This window comes from Montipora capricornis, chromosome 7 (genome assembly GCF_036669925.1).
Source record: "Montipora capricornis isolate CH-2021 chromosome 7, ASM3666992v2, whole genome shotgun sequence".
Lineage (NCBI taxonomy): Eukaryota > Metazoa > Cnidaria > Anthozoa > Scleractinia > Acroporidae > Montipora > Montipora capricornis.
The window spans coordinates 46,694,593-46,711,355 of record NC_090889.1 but is presented as its reverse complement, the minus strand read 5'-3'; the positions used below and the strand labels follow the sequence as shown (position 1 = coordinate 46,711,355).

At 39.2% G+C, this 16,763-nt stretch overlaps 1 protein-coding gene across 1 annotated transcript in view; it reads left to right on the top strand.

The window, feature by feature from the left end:
* LOC138057298 (protein polybromo-1-like) overlaps positions 1-14,767 on the top strand; it is a 63,861-nt gene extending 49,094 nt beyond the window's left edge. Inside the window, exons 37-52 of the mRNA XM_068903353.1 lie at positions 2,377-2,532; positions 3,441-3,528; positions 3,816-3,891; positions 4,618-4,790; positions 5,214-5,308; positions 5,548-5,619; positions 5,795-5,893; positions 6,643-6,765; positions 8,542-8,619; positions 9,629-9,770; positions 10,264-10,321; positions 11,083-11,175; positions 12,416-12,648; positions 12,724-12,834; positions 13,009-13,217; positions 13,927-14,767. Of these exons, the coding sequence (XP_068759454.1) occupies positions 2,377-2,532; positions 3,441-3,528; positions 3,816-3,891; positions 4,618-4,790; positions 5,214-5,308; positions 5,548-5,619; positions 5,795-5,893; positions 6,643-6,765; positions 8,542-8,619; positions 9,629-9,770; positions 10,264-10,321; positions 11,083-11,175; positions 12,416-12,648; positions 12,724-12,834; positions 13,009-13,217; positions 13,927-14,217 (2,097 nt within the window). The 3' untranslated portion in view covers positions 14,218-14,767. The remainder of the gene's footprint in view (positions 1-2,376; positions 2,533-3,440; positions 3,529-3,815; positions 3,892-4,617; positions 4,791-5,213; positions 5,309-5,547; positions 5,620-5,794; positions 5,894-6,642; positions 6,766-8,541; positions 8,620-9,628; positions 9,771-10,263; positions 10,322-11,082; positions 11,176-12,415; positions 12,649-12,723; positions 12,835-13,008; positions 13,218-13,926) is intronic.
* Positions 14,768-16,763: the final 1,996 nt, after the last annotated feature.

The following is a 16,763-nucleotide window of genomic DNA, read 5'->3' as shown; positions in this document are numbered from 1 at the left end:
TATGCTAGAAGAACGAAGTTTACTTAACTGCTGACGAGTTCTGATAGCAAGAAACTCAGTCTTTGTGTCGTTCAATGGCAGCCGCTCATCAATCATGCACTTTCGAATGTCCTTAATGCATGCTTCCATAGCGCGATGCGCGACATCCTGGGCATCATCATCGCCCGGCCTGAAGCTGAGGTAGAGTTGGGAGTCATCGGCGTAGCAATGGACTTGAGGAAGGTGACGTTCAATGATCATAAAGAGGGAAGAGGTGTAAATAACGAACAACAGTGGACCCAGGCAAGAACCCTGGGGAACACCGCAGTCCAGAGAAAATTCCATTGACATCGATCCCTCAATTGCGACTCGTTGACTCCGTCCAGACAGGTACAAGCGGAACCAGTCATGCGCTTTAGCCTGCAAGCCAACAACGTTTGTCTGCCGATCTAGCATGATGGAATGATCGACCGTGTCAAACACCGCACTAAGATCCAAAAGGATCAACAGAGACACGTGTTTCGAGTTCATTTTCAGAAGAACATCGTTCATGACTTTGAGCAAGGCCGTCTCTTTGCTATGGTGTTCGTGATAAGATGGCTGCAGCTCTGAATAGATGTTATTGGTGACCATCTGACCATGCGTCTGTATGAACACAGCCTTTTCTGTAAGTTTGGAATATATTGTAAATTACTGACTGGTCAGAAATTCTGAAAAATTGGTTCCAGTCCGAGCTTCTTCAACAGGGGATGGACCAAGGCACATTTCCACTGGTCAGCAAATACATGTATACCATTCTGCAGTGAAAGATTAATGATCTTGGTTATAACAGGGAGCAGAGTGTCAATACAGGTGACAAGAAGGGGAGTTGGCATAGGATCAAGCGCACATGACTTCTTCTTCAATAATTTGATATTAAGAAGACCCAACACAACTTGGAGCACATAGAGATGGAGTTACCTGGGAGGGACAAACACAATAAGCTTCTGTTTGGACTGATCTGCAGTTACTGCATTGAAATGGCTTGAGTGCTTCAAGTTCACATTCATGTCCACTCAGGGCAAAATGATTGTACTTATCAGAATAAAGTTTCCTCTTTGCCCCTTAAGACTCTATTGTTCCATTATATCTTGTTGTACGAAACATTTGCAGACTTGAACGAATTGTAACCAAAGCGACATACCATGTGGGGTTTTCATTCCAACCATCAACTTTTCCATGTTGACATCCATGGGGCTTGTGATCTATCAGACAGTGAGCACAACTTGCATCATCCACTCCTTGCTTTCATGCAGGTATTATTGTCATTATCAGCATTGGGATCATTGTCATTGTTATTAATAATAATATTATTATTATTATTGTTATTATTATTGACACTTTTTGATATCACCATTTTACATGATCAATAGCATAATGAGACTAGTCCTAGGGTATGCTATATAATTTACAAATATGAATGTTCAGGTAGATTATTCCTTTCAATGTTCTGCTCAGTTCTTTCTATCTCTTATAGTAATAAAAGTTCTGAACTATTTCAACGTTGTGTGATATGATCCATTTCTGGCTTTTCATTATTAGACATTGCGTCTCTTCTTCGTTCTTTCCTGTTAAATGTTCATTGAGATCGTTCTTCAGGCTTTGGTGGTATTCTGCTAGGAAATTGAAAAGTACATTTACTTGGTTGACTTTGTAATCAGGGTATTGATGTTTTATACCCGCCCTTAGTTCTCTGTATTTGTCTTGCTTGGTCTTCCACCTATCTGATATCAAGCCTATACTGCAAACTGTTCCTTCAATGAGTAGCCATGTCTTCTTCCCCTTGTCCATTACTGCTATATCAACCTTGCTTGCGTTGTTTTCCGGCTTTTTCTCCATATGGAATTCGATGTTACAATTTATTTTGGCTAGTGAGTTCTCTATGACTGGTATCGGTGGTCTTTGATCATACCATGATTTGATCATTTGTGATCACTTTCTTCATTGAAACCATAGGCTGAGAGGAGATAGTGGTAGTAAGGTTTCAACATTTTGTCATGACGTGATGTGTATAGCAACTGGGCTATCTTTGGGCATGCCCTCCTTATATGGGTGACAGTCTCTTGCTTTTGTGAGCACTTTCTGCAATTCAAGTCATCTACGTGCTGCTGTAGTTTGGTCTTTTCATATGTCTTAGTTGGTAGGAGCTGTTATTATTATTATTATTATTATTATTATTATTATTATTATTATTATTATTATTATTATATTATTATTATTATTATTATTATTATTACATTGCACTTAATGAATAAAGGTGAAATAGATGAACCCTTAAACCTGGGCCATTGCCGCTGAATGTAAACCATTTGTGTATGTTTCACACAAGTGCTCAAACACAGCTTTCTGTTATTCAAGGTGTGGTCTGTGCATTCAAGTGTCACTTATATTGCAAGACCAGACCCTCTCCAGCCCATACGAGAGACCTTAAAGTTGTCTAGTGAGAAAAGAGGAACTGTAATTCAAGCAAAGGAAGCAGAAGTTGAGGGCACAGTTCATGCTGATATGAAACGAGTAAGTTGATTTTAAAGTTCAGTTCAGTTCAGCTGTTAATTAGTTAAAATTCTTATAACTATTGCTAAATTTTCCATTTATCCATGATCACTAGCAAATGGTGCAAAGAGAAGTGGTGATATTTGCGTAAACATCAAATAAGCAGTGGCAGTGGTTTGTGTAAGCGTGAGCAAGTGGGTGAATGAGTGAAATATTGGCAAAAATGAAGAGTCAAAAAATTGGCCTGCAGGGGGGCATGAGTCAGTATATCAAGTATCAAGTATATTCATGAATCCACTAGAAATTTCCAAAAAGGTATCAGGTATGACGGTCATTTCAAAATGCATGGAATTGCCTGGTGAGAAAATGGAATTTGTGACTTTGAAAAAAAAATAGTAATATCTATTATTAATAGGGTCAACCCTTGCATTGAATTGTCATTTTTTTTATCATTCTTGGCATTTTTGACTAGAGATATCAACCATTGTTTTGGGGTGGAATAATTTAGTTGCAGAAAAAGGTTTTTTTAAATTTGGTATCGCTAATTGCTATCATTGACAGGTCACATCATTGGGTCTGTTTCTTAGAAATCAGAGCAATTATCAGCTTTTTAATGTTCCAGTGAGCCATTGTCTTCATATTTACAAGTGTTGGTACAAGTAAATCTGCCACAAAACCTCACTTGTCTTGACTAAAACAGCAGCAAATTCATGCATGAAAGCTGAATAGGTTGACAAATCAAAGGTTGTGAATGACAAAATTTTAGATGCCTGTGTGATTCATAAAAGAATATTTCCTGGTTCCATTACTTCACATTTTTTAACGGGAGGAGCTTTAAAACATGGCTCAAAAGATAAAAACCATCAAGATGTCGCTCAGCTCAAGTTTGAGCATTGGAATTTCTAATTGTACTGTATTAATTTTTCTAGAATGTTGTTTTGGAATCACCTCAAAATGCTGAGGAGGGATGTACTTATTATGAACAATTCTGTGTCCGGGATGCCCCGTACAAACTGGGTAAGTAGTTTTGAAGTTTGTTAACAAAGAAGCTTTCAAACTTGCCAGGAAGAAAGATGAAAGGTTTGGTTCTAGTTTGTGCAATCAAAGTTGTGCATGTGCTAACTTTATCGATTTGTAATTTGCATGGTGCAAAACAATATTATGAAAGCAGGAGTTGACCGCAGAACACTCCCTGATTCACCCCTAAATGTACTGATTACTGTTTGGGCAAAGTTAACTGAATTTAAAGTGTACTTCTTAACTTGTAGCAGTGATTTTTCTTGAACTTTCTGTTGTTTTTTCAGGTGACTGTGTCTACGTGAGGTCAGATGAGGGATATTTGTGCATTTCCAGGATTGATAAAATGTGGACAGACCAAAAGTGTGTCAATCATATACATTATTCATGTTTGTGCTCTTGTTTCTCTCGACTCGTGATTGTCAAGGATAATAATTAAGATAATTGAAGTTTGAAGGCAAAAGCAACATACTGCTTGTGGTAACCCTGCAATTGAATGGCATCCAATCCAAAGGGGAATTAAAATACCCTTGTTTGCTTCTTGGCCTGGTTTGCTTGTCTTGAGCTAATCAAATTGTGCTGCCTCAGGAATAAGTAAAGTGTTAGTCATTTTACAAACGTTGTTGTGGAAAAGTGATTTCTCTTTAGTGTACTTTTGTGCATACAAAATGAATTCAGCACTGCAGGAGTTTTTGAGACGGCAGGACCTGGGTACTAGCACCCGTTGACGCTAAGTGTAGCACCCGCCTTTGCTCAAAGGAGGTCTCGAGATCAAAAGCCAGACTATATAAAGGACTGTGCCCACTTACTCTACTCTTACTCAAGGTCCCTTCTACTTTAAAACTTACTGAAACCCCTGCACTGACCATAACTAGGTACATGATGAAGGGAAATAGTTTTGCCTTAAGGCCACAGGTGATTACTGGTAGAGTTACAATAATTTATTATTAATGGTTTTATTGCATTGATGATGGGTGTCAAGGTTAAAAAGCACATTTTTACAGGAACCTGTTTAGGACACGTTTAGTTTTAATACAAGTAGATTTTGTTTTATAATTAAAATGTTAACTTGGTGTTTTCTCTTGTTAGTGGTCGCACTTCGTTTCATGGTCCTTGGTTTATCAGTCCTGCTGACACTCAGCATCTTCCAACACGGATGTTTTATGAAAAAGAAGTGTTTTTAAGCTCTTTAGAAGAAACTATATCCGTTGGAAGCATTTCAGGGAAATGCTGTGTTCTACCATTCAGGGAATATGCTAGATGTGAGATAATTAATTTTTCCAGATATTTCTGTAGAGGCGAAATACCAGTGACTTCCACTTTTCACTAAAGAAGTGTTATTTTCTAAACAGAAGTTCATTGCCATTGTTGTTTAAAGTTGGCCATCATCTTTTAGAGAATGTATATTTTAAGTGGAACAATGCCATCTGGTTGGAACAGCAAGGTGTCCTTTGTTTTCTTTAGACATAATTGGTCTTTCCAGATACTGGTAGTTTTGGGTGTTAAGTAGGAAACATGAAACATTTGCTGCAGTTTGATACAGACATACCTTTTGAACAACTGGGGCGTGGCGTTTGACATATAGAACCCCTTGGGGGTGAAAGGGTTAAGGGGTGTAAAAAGTCATTGCCTTAGTTCATGACAGTTTTAACTCTGTTTATGAAATTAATTTGCTTTGTTACCAGGCCGACCCACAGAAATACCAGAGAAGGATATTTACTTAAATGAAGCACGCTATGATGAAGAGGAAGGACAGTTTAGAAAACTAAAGGGTCTCAAGGTGATCTTTTGGCTGATGTTATTGTGAGTGATGAGTTACTGGCCAGACATTACGATGTTGAACATCAGTAAAATACATTAAATTTTAGTATCAGTGAACATAAAGAATAACAAATGAACGTCAGAAATGTACTTATCCCTTTTCGTTGATGACTCTAGGAAGCATTCGTAGATGTGAACTTGACATTTCATTGTCAGTACTAATATTCAGTTACCTAGTTTTGTTTGTTGTATTTGCAGCGCTACACCTTGACTGTCAGTGTTCAAGAAGATGAGTATTACTTCTTTGAAAAACCAATCACACCCGGAAAGGTAGTTTAGACTGAATCCACTATGTCATTGTAAACCGATTTTTATTGGCCTCTTAGAGGCATTTTCGAGGGTCAGATTGTCCATGGAAGCGATGTGCCAGTTGTATTGTTTTGAAGCTTGCAAAGTTTCTTTAGAAACTGAGATTGACTCATTAATAATTGTGCTGTCATTATAGGCCCCTTCCCCCCTTCTTATTGAAGACATTGATCTTTTAGAAGAGGAACGGAGTCATTCCCCTGCCTTTAGCATATCTGACCCAGGTGATGGCAGCAAGGTAGGACTTCATTTGCATGCCATTTTTTTATTTAAGTATTTTCTGTTTTTGATTGACTCGGAGTGCTTACAGCATTTGAGATATCGGAAAAATAACAACATTCATCCAAAGACTGTGATGTCAGTCTTTCACAAATATAAAATTTTGGAAGGAAAGTGAGCATCAACTCGTTGTTGTGGCTGTGACTTTTTCAAATAGCTGAAAGTCCAGAGGTGCACTTTTTTGAGCTCTATTTTCAATAAATAGTAAAACATTAAATTTGGCTTTCTAATTATGTGTAGAATTACATAGATCATATCCTCCGTATTATCCTCCTTGTTACTGAAGTTAGTCTGAAGGCACTCAAGATTCCTTATTCTCTAGTCTTGTTTCATGAAAGAAAGACGGTATTGTTGAAAGAGTCATGATATCAAGGCATCTGGGCTATCAAAACAATCGAACTCCCATCCTTGCAAAAATCTTTCAATACAGTCACTTCTGACAAAGATACGTATCCAACAACTCCACAACTCAATCCTTTCCTATCAGCGGTTTCTCTTGATGTTTTTTCTGATTATAACAAACTAACATCTTGTGTTTAGATGCTAATTATCAGTCACAAGAACGAGGCCTTTTTGTTCATTCAGTTCAAACTACTCAGTATGGTACACGTTTTCTCTTTTACACTAGTACTGAGTGAATATTACTTGTTAATAAAATGCATTTTCTATTAGACCATGAGTTGCATGTTCATTTTTGTTTTCTGTTAGAAAACCAAGAAGCCCAGAAGCCAGTCTGGTTACCTCGTGTTTTCTCATGAGATGAGGGCCTCCATCAGAAAGGAGCATCCAGAGTATGCATTTGGGGAAATCAGTCGCATTATTGGAGTGGAGGTAATGATTCGTCACAAGTGTTTCCAAAGATCTTAATACCTTGTGAACTAACAATGCGTTGGTTTAAGTTTAAATGCAATCTGGGTGACACAAGTTAATGAAGGCTACACATGCCAACTTCTTCTCTCCACAATGAGAAGCTTAATTATATTTTTTTTTTGCATGAAAAATCAGACAATTAAACCTCGACACGACTAACTTACCAGTGTTTGTTAAGAAATATTATTGAAAGCTGGATTCTTTAATCCGCAAAATGCCCTTCATTAGAGACTAAAAAACTTAAATTGAACACTTAACCTGAGTGTATTAAAGCAAAACCTTTTACCTTGACTGTCGTAGTTTTTTCAATAACATGCAAATAAAAATTCAAATTCATTTGTCTAAATTCAGTCTGTTCAAAACAGACTTGAGTTGGATTCGAAAATGATGACATGGAATCACCAAAATGCAAAATGACAAAAAAAAAATACACCAGCATTCAAAGGCTAACAAATGTGACAACATTTAATTACTGCGAGTTTCATAATTCTGTGGAATGTTATCTTCAAAGTCAGTGATGCAGATCTCCCGACGCCAAGGTAAGAGTTGTCTCGAACCCATGGATGCCGAAATCAATTGATGCCGCCTGGCGTACCCTGGTTCGCACGGTACCTTCGTACATTTGAACTCAACGCCGATTGAAAGCGATGGAATCTGTACGAATATTTTACTGCAAAAGCACTCAAAAGATATCATAATGGGGTTCGACCTGTGAACTAAACAAAAATTCCGATTCACTTTCCGGAAGCGGAGTCGGTCTTCTCGGTTGTATGTTCAGAATTTTGTCTGATGGAAGCCAAAACGCAGCTTGAGGGTGAGATTCCGCAGAAATATGAAAATCTCCCCGTGATAAAAGAAATCACTTCCTTTTTGTCGCCGCCAGATTTTGAAAGTGTGTTTGCTCAATACCTGACTGGCAAAATTTGAGCTTTCCCTTTTATCCAAAGGCCGTTAACTTTGCGTGTAAGCTTTGAATTTCATGGTCCGCTATTACTCGCGTTCCAAACTGACCGATTGGACCTCAGAGGGTTGGATCCAGGAAAAGTGACGTCAAAGGCTCACTAGCTTAAAATTTCAGCCTGTGAATGCAGCTTATTGTGTATGCAGAACGCGAGTTTAAAAGTCTGAAAGAACCAAAACTCCCGTGCTGCATAATAATACTGCGGCGTACACAGGCATTGCATGTGCCTTTGGCGTCATTTTCGCCTCGATCCAGCTCTCTCAAGATCTTAAAGTTAGTAATGGCAGACCATTAAATAGGAAAATTCCCGTTAAAATAAACAGGTGTCTTTCTTAAATCAAGGCTTAAAGTGTTGGTCGCTTAGTATTTAGTTGACAAAAATATGAATTGATATTTTGGTCACAGGGGCACTTTAAGAGGGTGCTGTTATTTTAGGCAGACTGATAATGAAAGCTGATGGCAAAATATTCAAAAAATTACGTTCTGATAGGTACTTTTACAGACAATGCAAAAGGTTACTGGCGTATGCAATAGTGTTAAAACAGATGCTTGGAAATTAGTTTGTCATAGTATTATCGACTAAGTTAATAAATAAACATGTCTAAATTCTTACCTTTGAGTCATCGAGTCAGAGCTAATTGACAAGTGTTACCATTTCTGGTTGGTTTTTAAGTGGTTGAATTAGTAGAATGCCTTCTTTATTATCCCTATACCTCCTTTTACTGATCAATCGCTGTTTTGTCTATTAAATTATTAACACATTTTGTTTGTTATAGTGGCGTAATATCAGTGCTCAAAAGAAAGCTGATTATGAAGCTCGAGCTCAAATGCAGCCCACTCAAACAGACTCGGAGGTAAGAACGTCGTGGCACCTAAACATCCTACAATTTTACTACCTGACTACAGGTAGACATAGCTGGGTTTTAAGGTCATAAGCATGCTTTATCCTTATGAGGTCTATGAATGCTTGCTGAAAATCCTGCGAGGAAAACAATACAATAAATAATCTTTGTCAATATCGTTGTCATTATCATCAGTCATTGCGTATGCAGGCACTACATAACATTGGGCCACATCCTGTGACCTTGGATACCCTACACATTCTGTTCCTTCGCTAACAGTCCAACCAAAGGTAACTGGCTTGGTCTCTGTCCTTTTTCCCCTTACATTCCCACGACTTACCATAAGTATTAAGGGTCTTCGTATTTAAGAGCTTTTAAATGACCTTTGTCGAGGTATTTAGATCGGATGGTATCGATACATCTATGAGCTGGCATGATCCTTGGTCACTCTATCAGGCTTGTTTGACTCTCTATCTGTATGTGCCTATACGTATACCAGACAACTGTAACTTTATTTTCGAATTCCTCCTCAGCATCCAGCGTTTCTTTACCATTTCTTAGCCTAATATATTCTTTACCACCCTAATCAGAGGCTCTCACGCTTCTTAGGTTTGGTTTGGCCTTTTGGATTTGACCTACGTGTTGCGTTCAGAGTTAGCATTACTGTTTATCAGAACAATCTTTTCTCCATGAGTAATTTTAATGTGGCTTTCCAGCTTTTACAAATGTTGTTCTGTTTTTCAAGGGAAGCAGAGAGGGCACAATGATGAGATCATCCGCCTTCTGCTTATGTGGCTCTGGATGACACCAGAATTGGGTTGAGGGGGTTGGTTGTGTACTATGCACTCAGAGGATTTTCTCTGGATTCTCTAAATTTCCCTGCGTTTTAAAATCCTACATTTGATTTGCTCTGGTGTAAATTTATTTATAACTGGCATAGGTTAGTTATCCCCCTCCCCCCCCTCCCCCCCGCCCACCCCTTTAAAGACACTCGCGATATCGTTCTGTTTTTTTATTGTAGGTAGTGGAAAGCAGTCAGATTGTGCCCTCTGGTCCTGTTCTTGTGTTTGAATGTTTGTGGAGAGGTTGTGATTATCAGTATGAAGACCTTCAAGAATTGAAAATACACTTATTGGACAGCACATGTCATCTTCGCAAATCAGGTGCAGCTAAACAAAGATTCCCCTTTTCCGTGTTTTAAGTTTTTTTCTTTTTTCGTGTGATTGATTGTATAAAGCGTAAAGTGAACCATTTACTGACCACTCAGAAGGAAAGTTGTCTGGTGAACAGAATGTGACAAAAACAGAAGTAAACACTTAAAACACGGAGACGCACTATAAAAGGGGTCGCACTATAAAAGGAGTTCGTAATAAACCCATAGAGGATGTGCATATGGAGGGACTAATGATATGAAAAGACAATGTAGCCTGAATTGTTCAAGCTTTCTTTCATTTTCATAACTGCGATGTTCTAAAACCCTTAACACACTTCTTTCTGCAGCTCAAATGTTTGTTATATTATTTAGTCTCTCCATCAGAGCTGTTGGTGAACTCAAAATTACAACACTTCCATCTCATGAGTGTTTTTGATGATGCAAAATATCAGACAGTCAACCTTCTGCTGTCGATTTCTCTGAAATATGTTTTTATGATGTAGATGATGGATTTTTTCATTGCCTTTGGACCACTTGCTCCAGGGAGAGAAGAGGAATGAGGTATCTTTTACGTATAGGAGAAGTACTTTATGGTCTATGGCAAGCTCGGATCATTAAAGATGTTGCTTAATCTTTGGTTATTAATGGTTGCTCATTTATTTGTCCATTGGTGGTGTCGTTTTGGAAAGATTTTGATGACTGGTATCATTGCGCACAATGCAAGAACAACAGTGGGACAGTTCTAACAGAAAGCAGACATGAAATGAGTCTTAAAAAAGCTCATCTCGGCTGTAAACCCTTAAGCTTACCACCCGTCTTTGTCTTATTGGCAAGCATTTCCTGTTCATCTGTGCCAAAAATAAATATATGTAATTCACCAGCTGGGAGGTCCGTATAGGGAAAAACTATGCCCGAGGTCTTGAGTACTGCCCAAGGCCGTAGGCCGAAGGTGAAGGCCAAGGGCACAGTTTTTCCCTATACGGACTGACCCAAGCTGGTGAGTAACGTATTTATTTTTTTTGCTTTTTTTCTGAAAATGAACATGGCAAACTGGTTTGCAAAAAGGCTCTCTACGCGGTCTGCGTCACACTATCACAGTTGAAATTAGCTTATAACTGAAAAAAGAGCGCCGTTCGCAAAGCTTGTTATAGAGAAAAATGATAGATTAACAATAAACTTGAACAGAACTTCAAATATCTCTTGGTGCAATAAATATAAAGAAAAAAACAGTTATATTTTATAGCAAGCACAGAGAAATGTCGAGTGTATTTTGTCGTGTTATGTAATTTTTTTACAAATTTTGCATTTCGTCTTGATTGCAGGCCATTTAACGCCAGTTCAAAGCTCTTCAGGCATTGTAGGGAGGTGCATCTCACAGGACACCCAAGGTCAATTACACAGCAACAAAGAAGCAAGTAAGTGACGTATTTTCTTACTGTCCTTTCCCATTAACAGTTTAATAACATTCATGAATAAAGACCCAATCCTGTTGGATTGAAAGTCAGTACCAGATTAAAAAATTGACAATGGTTGGACTTTCGCAAAAAGTTGTTGCCTTCTGACTGGCCGACATCTATCACAGAGTCAATCAAACACTTCCTACTACATGTCGCAATGCATTTCATACACTGGGGACCTTAAGGAATGACTATCGATGTTGACGGTTACGAAAACGCCAAGAAACAATGAAATTTGAATGGCTTTATTAGTGCACTATCCATTACAAGCACATTAATCTACTCCATTTGGTTTTGGGAAGGACTTGTTCGAATTCGGGGTTGTTTTTTTGTTATATCAGACCATGATTTTGTGTATGATGACAGAATGCCGTGTAGTGGCTCACACCAGTTCCAACAATTTTGATGGAATGTCTTATTAGAAGGATTAACTCTTCAACACTGTTTCACGAAACGACAATGTTATGTTGCCAAAAGAAACAGCAATAATAGACCTTTTTACCGATACGGCGGCCATTTTGATTTCTATTGTTTCGAATAGCTATTATTGGATGCTCAGGGGGCAAATTAATGTGTATTTATTTCTTACCAAGCTTATATGGTTACTTAAGTACCTTGTGTCTTTTACAGAAGTAATATTTTAAAGAAAAATGCTCAGGAAACTAAGAAAACGTTTGGGATGACCTTGACTGTACATTGAGAAACCTGATTGAAGTCGTTTCCCCACTGTAAAAGATTTTCATACCGAATTTTTTTGACAGTAGTTACAAAAGTGTCTCACAAAGGTTACCAAAGTGCCCTCTTTGGTTGCCAAAGTGCCAGTGTATGGTTACCAAAGTGCCTTACGTGTGTTACTAAAGTTCCCTGTTGTTACATGCTTTGATTGGCTAAGTCACGTCCAAGGAAAAAAACAAAATGATTAGCTATGGTCCATGACAAAATCGTCATCAGCAAGACTGAACTTTTGACCCTGGAAACTAGTCGTCCGTGTTATTAACCAGTCTATGATCACCCTATATTTCCAGAGGCCACGCGAGGCCAGATTAATAGTTTGGTTTGTAAATATGATACAATGATCATGACCTTTATTCATGTAGACATTTCAAGTTACATTGACTGTTTAATTTGAAAAGTATCGCACAATGGTGATGGATTGATTTGGTGCAATTTTTTGATGGGAGGTACTTTTTGTCCGTAGGAACTTTTTCCCCAAACACCGGGCGGCTCTTGTTGTATCCACTGACCCTGAGGTTGCTCCTGCTCAAAGTAACACAGGCAGTTCACCAAATGTACAATCCGTGAGCCCTATGTTGAGTGTACTATCTTCTGGAAATCAGTTTGCATCTTCTGGCAGCCATTTGCAAAGCAGTACTGTAGCCAGTCAAAATTCATATCCAGGAGGAAGGCTGACACCACAGGCTTTGCAACAAGGTATAAGCTTTAAGGTGACTATGAAAATATTTCAACGTTCGTTAGAACCAATTTGTTCTTGGTTTTATTTAACAGCATTCTATCAGGGGAACACTGGAGCTGGTGGTATGACACCAAATAACTCAGCACAAACAGTCGTGATTCAGAGACAGATATATACACCAGCCCAACAACCTTCAGCGCCAGGTAAAGTGCTGTAAATCACGCATAGGCAATACCCTATAACCCCAGCTTGGATACTATTTTACCATGTCTTTTCGATTATTTACTGTTACGAGTGAAGGCTCATTTGGTGCTCACGCATCATTTTGGTGGCATGATTTCTTAGCTGTTTGCCTTTTAATTATAAAAATACAACAGGTCAAGTGGGAGGCTTTGTTCCCCAGCAGCAACAACAGCAGCAGTACAGTCCAGCACAACCGCAGCAATTTAACTTCCAGCAGCAGATCAATCAAATAAACACCATCCAGCAACAACAGCAGCAGCAGCAGCCACCGCAGCAACAGCAACAGCAACAACAGCAAGTCATTGAGCATGCTTCTCCTCCTGTGCTACCAATGAAAGAAACGGTGAGGTTCTTGTATGACAAATTAACTATGATTGAGGCTTCACAGAAATAGTTCACTTATAATTGCGTTGAACAACGGAGAACACATCCTAATCATGCCAGTTCCGCGTGATATCATTTGATTAGCATTTGGACGCCATCTTTGACTGGCTGGCCTCGATCACATGTGATAGTGTACTGCTTGCCCCAGGGAATACACTGCTTCCCGTTTGTCCACCGAACTTAAGTCCTGTTGGGTGGGGTTAATACCTGGATGGGTTACTGCTTTGTAATGTGAGGAAATATGCATAATTAATTAAACTATTTTGTATTTAAGAAGGGTTCTTTAGTATTTTACATCGTTCCCGTATTTCTTAGGTAGTCTTAGTTATGAAGGAACTTGTAAAAGGGCAAGGTTTCTTTCTGTTGATATCAAACCCCATTGAAGGTGCGTTTTCCCACCCTGTGTTTCTAATTCTGAACTTTGACCACTAAATGCATTTACGCAGTCAAGCATTTGATGGAAAGCAGTAAATGAACTTCAAAATCACTGTAAAGGACTGTAATGGCTTTTCCGGAACCTGGTCGTCGTCAAACGTCCTAGTCATTGGTGCAATGTGAATAGATTTCAGTCAATCTTAATTTTAAATTTGTGTGTACACAGTTACACCGTATCTGCTAGTTCAGAGAGTTGATCTTCTTTCATAATAATCGTTTGATTTTTTCATCAGCCTGCGCCCATTTTTCTTGCCCCACCACCAAAGCCACAGAGACTGCACCATTCTGATGCGTATCTCAGGTACATTGAGGGCCTTCGTGATGGAAGCCCACACATGAGCAACTGGAACCAAGCCCGTAAACCAGATGTTCAAAGTCTAAACGCTCAGCAAGTGGCCCAGCTACCAGTCCATTGGCTTGGTTGTGGCTATGGTGATTATAGCAATGCAGTTGATGCTCTATGGGCTTTGAGAGATCACATGCTCAGAGATGCTTTGTCTCTCTCAAGGGAAGCAGAACATTAGATCAGCCTCACCTTTTTTTTACTTGCTGCTTCAAAGCAGACTTGGCTCAATTCGTTATGTACAAGACTTATTTATTTCTGGCCCCGGTTGTTCGAAGGGTGGATAGCCCTATCCACTGGATAAATCACTATCCACTGGGTAACTCAATTGGTTTTGCTAGTTTTTATCCGCTGGATAGTGCTTTATCCAGTGGATAGCATTTACCCGCCTTTTGAACAACCGAGGCCAGAATTGCAACCGTTCGGCACTTGACCTCCATGAAGCAGAGCTGTTTTTATTCCGTCTCAATGGTTGATTTTGTTTACTGTCACATTGGCTCAGCATCGTTTTACCTTGTGTTATTTGCTGTTATTAACCTACAGTGCGTTTATTCCAGTTTTTATTTATTTTTTTTATCAAGAGACAGCTCAGTTTGCCATAGTGTTAGTGGTTTTTACTCGTCTCTGATTCGTTTGAGTTATCGCTTGACCCTAACGAGGCCTCTTATTTAATGCCTCCTCTGGTCCTCGCTTTCGAGTGTTGAACAATAAAGAGTGAGCATATGAACCAATGGGGCCCGAGAACATCTTCTGTATGACATGCCTATAACGCCGAAAATCAGTCAGTCTCAATTTTAGCTGAACTACCGTAAAACAGTTTTTTCCTAGTCAGGGGTCTGGGCCATACACTTAACGGCTGCGTGACTTTGCCCTTAAATAGAAGCGAGGCTGCCGAACCCCAGTCATCATTCCAGTAGGCGCCTAATGCCATAATTGAAACAAAAGGTTCAGCATTGGTCCTTTTTCAAAGGCAATTTTCAGCCAACCTTTTGTTTGCCGTAAACATATTAATGCCACCTTCAAAGGGTACTGCGTCAGCCTGGTTTATCGAATAAATGCTATTGTTAGGGAAACATTCGTTGACGATTCTCAAGATGGCATAAGTGAGAATCGAGGTTATGGTGGAGTAATAGAAGCCGAGATATCAGCCAAGAGATAGACGATACATTACAGGAGATAAGGAACGGGAATTTGGATGTATCTCATCTATTCGAATTTTCGCCATTTTCCGAAGTTTACCAGTAGTTGAAGTTCACGGTAACTGGACAATTTGCGCATTCCACGGATATGCTCTTGTAGGCGTCTTGTTGACATCTAGTTTTGAGAAATGGCGGGCTTTTAGTTTGTTCACAGTTTCAGCCGCGAAATAGTACAATTCTGGCGACGAGGATGGCGCTTGTAGGCCAAATGGGAGAGTATCTGGATGGCAAAGAAGATATTGCAAGCTATATCGAACATATAGAATTATATTTTGCCGCGAATTCTATCGAAAAGGACAATGAATGCTTGCTGCGGTTGGAGCCGATGCATATGGAGTTCTTCGCAATTTGCTGGCATCCCAGCGACCGAAAGATAAGACTTTTTTGACGAGCTAAAAAAAGTTTTGATTGATCATTACTCATTAACCTATTTTGATAGCGGAACGTTCTAAATTTCATTGTCGCAACCAGCTTGAGAGCGAATCGGTTGCTCAGTTTGTGGTGGAGTTATAGCGGCTAGCATTGAAGTGTGAATCCGGAGTTTTTCTTGTAGAAGCGTTACAGGACCGACTTGTTTGTGGACTCAAAAACATGCAAATCCAGAAGAAGTTGTTAGCGGCGAGGGAATTGACATTCAAGAAAGCATTTGAGACAGCACAATCCATGGAGTTAGCTAACAAAGAAGATGTTCGTGACGTCATCACAACCGGAGACGAGTCAGTAAACAAGGTGAGCAATGTTGCCACACCAAGGCATCCACAAGGGGAATCGGTTAGTTGTTTTCGTTGTGGCCAAAAGCATGCTTTGTCAGAGTGCTGGTGCAAGGCTGCTCAGTGTTACAGATGCAAACTAGACCCTCCGTGAGGGTACACTGGGTTGCCTGGCTAATTTGCATGACGATTTGAAAACCAACATGGCCGCTATCGTGAATAAGGCCTATTTCATAACAAAAACTTCGCACGTAGACTCGCTTTGAAGAGAAGGCAGTCATGAACTCGGAAATGGCCTATTCTCCAGTTAAGTTACGTGCGAGGACCAACCTCTACATTTCATTTTAAACTACAGTCGGACCTCTATTAAGGTGGCCAAACACAGTTTTCGCAAGCGCTCTTGCTAACACGATACAGCGCGCGCGCAAGGATTGCAAAAAAATAAACATGGCTTCATTATTTGCTCAATGCTTCCGCTATCTGTATTGTTTTTCCTCATAATTGAACCAAGTGTTTTGATGCTTTTAATCTTCTACGAGAAATGTATGTTAGAAAAGGTAACTATGCAAAGAACTTTTTTTGGTTATTGAAAGAACCCAGTTAAATGCAGTGCATGCGTAGTAAGTTAAAAAATTGCGATTGAATGCGGAATAGCTTTCTCGGAAATACGCCTATTTCTCGAGAACCACTCGTTAGAATTTAACGAAATTTGCCACGAAAATACTTTAGGAAATACGTAACTGGAGTATTGAAAAAAATTTGAACTTTAACAGAGGAAATTCTAGATATTTCAGTGAACCTTCAGCAAGGGATAATTA